We start from the raw sequence: 11,218 nt of genomic DNA on the forward strand, positions 1-11,218 counted from the left end.
TATTTGTCAATATTCCCTATGTCAGCTATCTAACATGAAGATTTTGAATCTAACTTAATAAACCTGTTAATTGATTTAATATCTCGACTGTGTTCGATCAACATCTAGATCGTAATTCCTCAGGAGTAGTGACACATGGATTGTCAAAATTACACGAAATTAAATGTGACCGTTCCCTGTCGTTATTATTTCTTATTCAAAATAGAGCAATGTGTATTGGCCTACTATATTGACTTAGTTGGATCAAATGCCAGTTTGCATTATAAGCTGTGGGGATATGGCCTTGCTTTGCCAAACTCTGACCAAATCCAATCGGCTGCTCTTTTAAATAAGTTTTTTTTTAAATTTTAATTTGAAAACAGTAGATACAAATGTTCCAAAGCATAATATTCCGAACAAGTTTGATTAACAGCCATATCTCTAAGATGGTATTCTGATCTCTTTAGCTTAAGCATTTTTTTATCCAATGTTTACCAAACTTGGTTACAATGTTTATTGGCGTACTTTATTATCAAAGATTGATATTTATTTTGAAACTGGCTAAGGAACGGGTATACAACTTGATGCCAATGATTGGCGTTGACAATGTCCTATTCATCTTGACTCTGTAGTATCACATTTTGTATGCTTTGAATGAACCGGCATCGTTCTAATGGATCAAGCTTTAAGAATTTATTCATGCATAATAAAGATGGAATGTTGATAAAAAACGTACTATTTCATATATTATTAAACAAATATAACCGTTGAAAATAATAGTGGTTTGTAGTGTTAAAATTATAAATTTTAACTTTAAAATGAATGTTAAAGTTTCGTTTAATAAATATATTTGCTGTTCGAACGTGAGCGAGAAAATCCATCTAGCATGCTAGCGTTTCTTGAAAATGTGCAAGCGTACCGTCATTCGTCAATACCGATTTAACAAGCAAATAGATGATCTATCATTATATGATATATATATATATCCAGCATGATGTAAGCATCGTTACAACTTCTGCTGCTGATAAATACTTTTAAAATAATAGCTGATTCTTTTAATGTCGTTCACTATCAGAGTGCACTACTGATATTAACACTGCAAGCATAACCTCTCCTTGTTCATACAATATAAACCCAGTTTTCTATACTATAAACTTGGGAATGTAAATATATTGAACATGATGTACCTGTAACATATTAACTACAAGCAATATACACATGTACCAGTCTATAATTAACATTATCTGTCCGTCCTAAAGCAAAACATACTTAAATGATCGTATATCAAAAAGCATATCATAATGCCCAATGCGGTCGAACAATCTTATTTAAGTTTCATTTATCTTGAAATCGCTTTTCTCAACTGAACCGTCACATGTCACAGTTTCCACGCTGATGTCGGAATTTCCTAGTATCAACCGAATTCTGATCTGGTCTATGGAACCTTTGCTCTCAGTAGGGCGTTTCACTAAGAAATATCCAACACAGTCACAGCTTCTTTCATCAACAAATTTTGGATTCGGATCGGTAGAGCGAAAAAGGGCAACGGGAAACACAGTATCGTTGGGCGACATAGGAAAGTAGCACTTTTCTGCCTGTGTTTCTCCGTACTTTACAGTTTCTCCAATTTCAACATGCTTGTCAAACAGATCATTGCAAACTGCTTCTCCGTCGATTTCGATTTTCCTTTCTTTTGGATGCTCAGCTCTCTTAAAATGTTTAACCATAGCAAACCCAAACGTAAAACGCGCCTTTCGCTCGGCTATCATTGAAGGTTGATGTCCAAAAAGCACAGCTCCTTTCATAACACAAAGGCTTGCGTCTTGTGGTATTATAATTTCTCTGCCCGGATGAAATGCATCTCGAATTGCATTTTGCAGAACAGGCGACTCCGAAAACCCCCCAACCATGATAATTGTTCTGATGTTTATATCAGACAGTGACTCTAGTAGCTCTTTGACGTGCGCTACAATGTCACCTACTGCTTCGTCGAAGAACGAGATGAACTGTTTCGCATCTATGCGCAGTTTATCTCCTAATAGTCTCACCTTGTTTTCGTACCGCACCTCGGAAACTTTTTCTCCAAGCTCGCGTTTGAAAACCTTTCGAAACTGCTCTTGCAAAGTGGTTGGAATTTTAATTGTTATAGTTGACGTAGAACCCGGATCAGCTACTCTTTTCTTGCTTTCAAAGTCGTCAAGAAGATCGAAGTAGTCGTCTTTGTTATTATTTACAAAGGATTCAAAAACCTGGTCGCCTACTAGTTCGGCTATAAAGCTCCAGAATTTCTTGTTGACAACCATACCGCCCCATTTCCCTCCTGTTGCGGTATAAAGTTCCTTGAGCCTACCATTGGGCAGAACTTCATGTACTGTAACATCTACTGTTCCTCCTGCAACCAAATTATGTTAAGGCATATATTCAACTTAAATTCACGTCAATCTTTGAACAATACTATTTTGTTTGTGAAGGATTTCTATAAGTTTTGAAGTGTTCTACATAAACTATGTCTTAAAGCAAAATAGTGGTAGAAGTCATATCGCATCTCACCCAAGATTTTGTGGAACCAACTAGGGACATGTTCTCTTGATACATGCAAAATGACACCAGTACTAGTATCAAATCAAGAAACAGAATCTAAACGGGTTCATATCAGTTTACATTTGTCTTCACAATATGTTTTTAAACAAGCAAATTATTACCGCCACAGTCTATGATCATATACTGTGATTCAATAGGAAGTTTCGAAACTCCATGCTCCGTTTCTGGGTCTTTTGCAATTGGTAATTGTCGGCAATATAAAGACGCTGCTTCTGGTTCAAGTGCAATTTCGATACGGTTCTTAGGGAGTCCTGCCTGAAATGTCCCACCCTTTTTCATGCAGTTAGACTAAGCGTATACTATAAAAGCGTACATTATACTATATAAACACCTGAATATCAATATTGAGGCTCGAACTGTTTCTGTGTGTTAATGTAAACGAATAAGATCTAACCACACACTATGCTTGTTTTTAATTGTTGGAATCGTAACTTTCTATCGGATTATGTTGTGTCTTATTTGTGCAACTTGCTATGAAGCGTTAAACGTGTTGATTTTATCATTGCTGTCAATTAACAGTCTAAATTAAATTAATACATTGGATATATTTTTTGATTTCGAATGATCTTCGTCCAGAATGCATTTAAACTAATATATGTGTACATCAAACCTTCTCAGCAGCTAGTCGCATGAACTTTTTGGCAGACTCATTCCATATCGCCGGTACTGTAATAACCCAGGTGACGTCTGAGATATTAAGTTTTGCCATAGAACTTGTCAGAATTTTCATCATATGATTCTTCAGGTACTCTATACAGCTACTGAATACCGTCAGCGCGTCGATACTGCGGCCGTTCTCTGCCTTTAAGTTGTAGTCACCTTTAATTTCCTTGAGAAAAAAGAAAATATTTACATGAATGCTTTGACTAATGTTTATGTAATCGATTTAAGTTCATCAAAGTTCAATGGTAAATTTTTTGTTTGTCCCACAAAGTTTAGTTAAAACATATTGATTTTACAAAGATTGTGAAACATGTAACTTCAATTTTTACCAGTCACTCTTATTAAACTATATTGCACGCGGTCGTGTTGTATGCTCTCGGGCGTGGACCGGAACACTATAGGAACCCCAAAATATCCCGTTAAGGAACAAAATACTATACTGTATAGCAGCCCTACCTTCTGTTGATGAAGTGTCATCTTGAAGTTCCAGAAAAAGTAAACCTTGTCTTCCTTCTGATCAAGACAATATTCTTTGTAATGATGTTTAGCTTCATGTCCAAACGAATGCAAACTTCTATCTTCATTGAGCAAAAGACATGTTGGCGTCTTACAATGCATTTGCCCCTGATCAACGTTTCTCCACTCATTTGCGTGTATCTGTAACATATATTTTTTATTGATGTTTTGTATAAAGAAAGTTTATTGGTGATGGTAAAATGTAATAAAGGGATTAAAGCAGCAGGCCACATGTTATTATAAAAAATGAGATGAAATTTGAAAAAAATATTACGTTTTAATATATAATGAAAGTATGATTTTAACAATGAATATATTGGCCGTTGATGCATACCTTGCAGTCGTCTAACAATCTGAATGTTACCGTGTCCTTTTCTTAATATATAGACATTTAATTACACAATTGTTTATAATGCTTCTTTAAAACAAGCGTATTTGTGTATACGCTCAGATACAGTTAATTGTATAGGCTCTTGATTCGATTAAATTTCTTCTGTAATATGAAGGTTAGAAATTATACAATTTATTCCGTAATGAACAAATGAACTAGAATACCTTGTTACTTATGTCTATACATATGAGTGTCATTTGTATAGCAGAGCATTTCAGTTTGTTCTGCATAAAAGTATTTTATAATGTTATATCTTTTATTGCGCAATGTACGGATAAACCATGCTGTACCTATTGCTTTTACTTCGTTAAATACATTGCCATCGTCTATCGTTATGCTACGTCCTTTATTTCCATTTGCATTATAGCTTAAACTTCATTTTAGTGAATATACAATTAAAATATTGTATTGTTGCTCATAAAAAGTACAGGGTGATCGATGTGTATTACATTCAAACATCAGCCTAATAATGGTATAACTTTGTACAAATATATGCTCTTATCGAAGTAAAATACATTTGTCGTAGTCTTTATCAACTAGCAAATTGTTTGAAACATGATATAGTACGCGTATGTTCACATGAAATGGAACAGTATATCGGCCTATTCATACAAAATTTTGACACGTATCTGATTTGCTGTTTACAAAATCGTGATGAGATTATTGCATGCATTTGCCTTAAAACAAAAAAGGCTAAGGAAATAAAGTTCCACTACTAACCTTTAAAGGATCTGTTTGATAATCGTGATTGAACGAAAATGCATATCCAGTGTAAGTAGTTCCAAAGTCTATTGCTGCAGTTACTAATGTATCGTTTGCTCTGGGTCTGAAAATTGGACAAAACGGGTGAAGATTTGATAACATCTTTTTGAATAGTTACGTAATCTTTTTTTGTTCTCATGTTACATTATGTCTCATAGACTTCACTCAGCGACTACAATTAGCCTCCATGGTCGGAGTGGAGCCCGTATCCCGATTGCTGTTAAGCCTTGTTTCAATATAATATCCAGAACGAGGGTTTGGGCACATTTATGTTCCATTATGGTCTATGGTAGATATCTTTGTTACAACTTGTTTACAGCAAAACGAAATATCCAAAGTTTGTCAAAAAACGTGCATAGTCATTTACGAATAACTGGTAATTGTTCGACGTAAATTCGTTCAATGTTCTTAACATGAACAATAAAAATGTCACATAAAATGAATGAGTTGGCATCATTTAAAGTGAAATCATCCAACCTGAACACCGATATAAATATTTCTTATGAAAATTGATGGATGTTAAAAAGTAAACATGTGCAGTTGAACATCGAAAACCGAACTCAACTATTTCGTACCATTTAACTGACTACAGTAACTTATTAAGTATTAAGAAAAATGCTAAACATTTATACTTAGAAACTTCTAGAGTCATGGTCATCACTGTCTGTTCTTCCAAAGTTAACGATGAGCTGTTTTTGCTTAGAACGGCACAATATAGTTTGATGCAAAAAGTGTTTTTTGTAAGTATTATGATGAACTCATTGCATTTTAATGAGCAAAAAAACAACAACATCATCATTTGTGTACAGATATGAAGTGTTGGCCTCTATAAATGCTTTTTTTAATCAATAGCTTCGTTGACCACACATTGTCTAGTAAAAGAGCGCTTAAACTATCGCTTATATTTTTTATTTGTACACAAATTATATGCTTTTTTGTTTTGACCATTAAAGTTAAGTAAATTTAACACGCTATTGCCTTAACAATAGGAAACAACAACTTTTTGCATTTACCTATATTGTGCGCCTTTAAGTCATACTAATTTGTCTGTCCTTTTTCGGAGTTAATTTAAAATTCGTTACCATTTTCTCTCTGCAAAATCGAAAGCTAGACATTTTTTAAGAAATCACCTGGTCGTATCAAATAGAATGTATGTATAAATGATTCATATACCATGGGCAGTTCATATCAAAGAAGAATTACCTGCTACTCGCAGATTGCAATGCAGACATCGATGCCTCGCTTGTTTTCACATCAGAATGAACCAGTTTGTTACTTAAATGATAAATATGACTTATGTATTGTGTCATTGATTTCATGGTTAGAAAAATACCAAAAACTATCTTTAAATCTGCTCAGGAAGACTTTTATTTTGAGAGTTAGTCGGATATTTAATATTCCTGCAAGCAAAACAATCGTCAAATACAGTGTCATATAATATAAGCATAATTATGTTGCAGATACAACACACCATCTTAGGACAAACTATTCGCTTGTCCCTGGTGTTTTACTTGATTCAGTTGATAGTGCATTATTTAGAATATGTTTATAACATTCATGATATATGTTTCAATCAAGAAGAGACAATACCTACCCATGAGAATACATGATAACACTCACGGATACATGTCTTACCTGGAAGGCCTTAATAACGCACCCTTACTGGCATCCTTATTAAGAAGGCGTCGATCCTCCGAAAGTCCTCCTGCTTCTTTTTGGTCAGCTGATCGCCTAGAACTAAGTTATAAAAAATAATATAACAATTTGCGCTCGCTTTATGTTTATTCTGTTTTATATCATTCATGATATAGTGTATATTTTTTCAATCTGTGGGTCGGTTTGTTAATGGCCTAGAATTAAGTTCTCAAGAATAACATTACAGCTTGCGTATGATTTTTTTAAACGATATTCAGTGGTGCTTTTTATTATATTGAAGCCGTTACCGTCCACTGGTTCCAAATAATGCATGCTTAATGTATTAATTTAAGGAATGAATTGCATGATTGAATATGATCGGGGTATGAACGCAATTGGATGGGTTAAAGTGTGTGATGTCCAAACCAGCCCAATTGCGTTCATATCCCTGATAATGACAACAGTCACGCAATACATTACTTATATTTATACCAATAGCTTATTATTTCTGTCCAGAATTTTCTATTTCTTTTTATTTCATTAAAGAATACCTAACGGTAATTCTTTCTCACCCAAGCAGTCAATAGAACGACTCGATCGTAACCGGAAACAGTTTATGTATTGCGTCACATTAATGCAGGAATTTCCTTTTTAACGTAAAATTGAAACCCTAATGACAACAATACATTTATTATAAATTTACTCTTAACAACGTGTTGATTTACGTTTTCTTGACCTGATCACACAATACAAACAATAACAAGATCGTTTTTTTTCTATTCACATGCACATAAAATTCGCGATCCGAACATATCAGAAGATGTTGCGTTTATCGGAAATTGCCGAAGGACTGCTCATTTAGAAATGGAAGTTGAGGTGTTAATATTGTAATATTAATCTCAGATAATTTTCAATAGCCATGTTGGAATCATTGTTATCGATTTTCTCCGAATTGTCATATCATACCTTTCGCGATTCGCCAAATACGGTTGCTTGACGTGGGTTTCTTTATCGTTCGCCTCAGGGCAATTTCTCGTAGCTTGTTTAACCATACGCTTCCTTAAAATACACGATTCGATGATATGAATATCAAGTATTGAATCGATTGTGTACATTCACGATGCTCATTTGGCATATTATGCGAGGTTAGTCTCGTGGCAATCTGGAGAAATGTATCGGGTGAGCCAAACCAGATAAATTCTGCAGCCGAGCCATATTAACTTTCTCCATCTACGGCAATAACCTAGTCTTTAATTTATCCTATTACTTTGCTTATTAAAACACAATAAATTGCCTTAAAATTATTAAGTACCTTTTAAAATAGGGTACAACTGTTTTCCCTATTGACATCGGCACATTATATACTGTCCAATATTGAAATGTCCCCAAAACTGGTTCTCAGAACTGTTCAATTTGTTTCAATACGTTTAAAGTCACAGTAACGTTAATTGAATTTTAATACGTCAATATCAATTCAAAACATAAAAACTTTTAAAAGTGCATAAACGTGGATTAGTCACCAAACATGATCTAATCATGTAACTACTACTACTACTACTACTACTACTACTACTACTACTACTACTACTACTACTACTACTACTACTACTACTACTAATGCCGCTACCGCTACTACTAGTACTACTACTACCTCTTTCACCACCACCACCACCACTGCCACCACCACCACTACAATTACTCTTAGTATTACTACTACTACGTGGTCAATTATCATAATAAACTAAAATTTACACGGCACCTTGTTATTGGACCGATTTGTATTCAAATGATAGGCTAAAACATTTTGTAATATCATATCAATAGAATGAGTGCGTTGCCTAAATATATTTTGAAATGTTTTTTGGTTGCTGACATGTACAAACTATAAATTAATATTTTGACAAAATATGCTTTCTACATGTCTTTTAAATACAATACAATGAGTATACCTTGTTTGACGCGGCAAACACTTGGGAACCATGGATACATACGATATAAGAATATAAATCAAGTTAAATTACCTGTTTAAATCATCACGATACTTTTTATCCATTTTGTTTTCAAGTAATGAATTATAATACGCCAAAAATTGTTGATTTTAAACCTGTATTGAAATCGAAAGAAGAAGCTTAAAATATGGTATTAAAACGGTGTAAGCGGTGAGGAAATAACGAATAATGTCGCTGAAAGGCCTAGTTTAATCCTTCTGCTAGTGACACCCCTATCCCCCCAAAAAACAAACCAAAAAACCGTGTATAGGAAACAACCTCTGTGTATTGATCTTTATCTTATTGCTTAATTGTCTTATCAGATCTTCGATCTAAATATCCTACTGTGTAGTTTTGGAGGTTTTATAATAGAAATGGACCCTAAATGGCCGTGAGCCAATATACAAATACACAGGAAATTGGCCCCTACTTTTACATCAGTGCAATTAGAAGGAGATGCACAGCAGGGGATTGTCATGCCAAACATTCCTTTAACAAGGCCTTTAAGGTGCAATTATCTTAAGATTGAAAAACAATATTTGGTACTTCGAAAGAGAGTAAAAGGAATTTTACAATGGAAGTATTTTGGTGATCTTGTATTATTTTTATTAGTTTCATTGTATTATTGTAACACAATATTTCAACATGGTTTCAAGGGAGGTTTTTTTTTAAACAGGAAGTAGAAAAGGAGGTTACCACGATCTTCGTCGCGACACGAGCCGGAATGAGACTCATAAACCATTGCCGCACCAATCTATATTCATTCGAATTATAGAGAGCACATATTTTATAATTTATATTTAGCATTCAGAAATGATGAACAATGCGCTTTTAAAATGCGGTAATCTAGTTAACGTCGCCCACTGAAAATTTGGGTGCACCTCAATTAATCGCTTATTTCCTTTTTAACATATACTAGTATGGTATATGTTTTTTCAGCCTGTGAAATTGATATTGTACGTTTGAAAACAATAAAATAAATTTGAAACACATCGTGCGTCTTTGCCAAATTAATCAAATCCTAAGTGATGCGTTAGAACTTTGGTTAATTGTATGCAATCATGAAAATTCAATACAAAGTGAACTATATCATATTGCGTGGGCCTATCCTTCCCTTAGCAGGGATGTATTTTATTGAAGCAGATAACACTTCCTTATAATTTGCCTTTGTCATTCACAGTGACGTCCCTGTAATAATGTGTATTGGACAATTTCTGCATGTTAAACCCCCCCCAGATTTAATCTTTTCGAGCGATTCTAGACTATGACAACCTATATATTCTTAAAAAGCATCATATTACTAAAAATGTATTCCAATTACAAGGGTGTCATTTGATTTCTAAGAGAAGGTTCTCCCCTTGAAAAGATAAGCAAAAAATTCACATTGTGCGACAAACTTCTTTTTACTGAAATGCTTGGATTAGGGCAGCAAGCGATGCTTTAATTCCCACAAGTTCACAGATAAATGGAGCAAGAATATAAAGTTGAAACAGTTCTCAACAGGTTAATGATAATTTTAGATAAACGGTATTCTGAACTGCCGAAAACAGCCCATTACGTCAGAGAACAAACGGCTAGAGACACATAGTGTCGCTTCTTCTATTTTTTTTTATCTGTCATTATGGACAGTTTCAGGTGTTTTACTTTATCAAAACGTCTATAAAACGTAAAGATCATACACTACCAACTACGCGTTTTTTTGCACTTTTAACACATTGCCGCGATTTTCCTTACCGCGGACGTTATATTTTTTTTATCTAATTTTCACCATAAGCGGCGATTGAAGCATAATGCCCACCGCGTTCTTCCACCGCGCCGAGCCACCGCGATACGCGTCGATGCGAAGTGTTAATCAACGGTAATTAATGTAGATGTAAATTTTCTGAAGCCGTTTTCTTTGTTCCCGTCCTGTAAATATAATTCTAGTCAGTTTTATTAAACTTATACTAACTCGATCCGTTATCTTAGTTCGTACTCAAAACGTAGTTTGATTCCTAACAATCATTCTTTGCAACTGTGAAAGTATTAACACGCTACTGTCAACTTGTTAGAAAAACAACAACAATGTAAGTCGCATCGCGGCGATTCGCCACGTGCATATTTTCGGAATTCGTACGCGGTAGCAGAGACGAACGCGATGACTTGCATCACCGCGTTGACTACCGCGGAATATATCGCTGCGACTAACCGCGAAGACGCAATCTCTCCCGCGGTGGATAAAATTAAGCTAAAAATGTAATCGAAAGCAACATAAATTACATGTATATGCATTTAAATGTGTATTTAATTATTTAATCACTTGGTTTCATTGCTAGGTGACCTAAATTCATTAAACCATGTTTTTGTTCTGTCATATTTTTAGAATGAATTTTTTTTCAGGATTTGTTGACAATGTTCCAGACTTTTCTATTTCCTATTTAAACAACGCATAGAAGTTTAGAATAGACAATTTCCTGATATAATTTGAGAGAAAGTTCTTGAGGATATTTGACGTGCTGCAACATTCTTATGTAGTACATAAGGCACACTTCTATGAAGACTTGTCATTCCTTTCATTCTCTCTTTTCTTTTTTTATCCAAGGTTCCATTTCTTTTTATTTTCTGCACTACATACGTTTCCCTTTTATGTTTGCTTTTTATGATTGCCAATAAAGCGTCAATTATGCAAACATGTCAATTGTGG

The 11,218-nt window shown here is 34.4% G+C and overlaps 1 protein-coding gene across 3 annotated transcripts; it reads right to left on the minus strand.

The window, feature by feature from the left end:
* Nucleotides 1-493: 493 nt before the first annotated feature.
* Nucleotides 494-8,660, minus strand: LOC128228920 (heat shock 70 kDa protein 12A-like). 3 transcript variants are annotated; one of them, XM_052940468.1, is made up of 9 exons: nucleotides 8,497-8,543; nucleotides 7,514-7,606; nucleotides 6,548-6,649; nucleotides 6,116-6,187; nucleotides 4,871-4,976; nucleotides 3,700-3,900; nucleotides 3,191-3,409; nucleotides 2,682-2,835; nucleotides 494-2,371 (listed from the first exon to the last, which is right to left on the minus strand). In XM_052940468.1, exons 1-9 carry the CDS (start codon nucleotides 8,526-8,528, stop codon nucleotides 1,308-1,310), a joined length of 2,043 nt encoding a protein of 680 aa, XP_052796428.1. In that variant the 5' UTR covers nucleotides 8,529-8,543; the 3' UTR covers nucleotides 494-1,307. The 3 variants fall into 3 exon arrangements, with proteins under 3 accessions (XP_052796428.1, XP_052796427.1, XP_052796429.1); XM_052940467.1 differs by lacking the exon at nucleotides 8,497-8,543 and adding an exon at nucleotides 8,569-8,660 and having other exon boundaries at nucleotides 495-2,371; XM_052940469.1 differs by lacking the exons at nucleotides 7,514-7,606; nucleotides 8,497-8,543 and adding an exon at nucleotides 8,569-8,638 and having other exon boundaries at nucleotides 495-2,371.
* Nucleotides 8,661-11,218: the final 2,558 nt, after the last annotated feature.

The sequence above is a fragment of the Mya arenaria genome, chromosome 3 (genome assembly GCF_026914265.1).
Source record: "Mya arenaria isolate MELC-2E11 chromosome 3, ASM2691426v1".
In the NCBI taxonomy this organism is placed as follows: Eukaryota; Metazoa; Mollusca; class Bivalvia; order Myida; family Myidae; genus Mya; species Mya arenaria.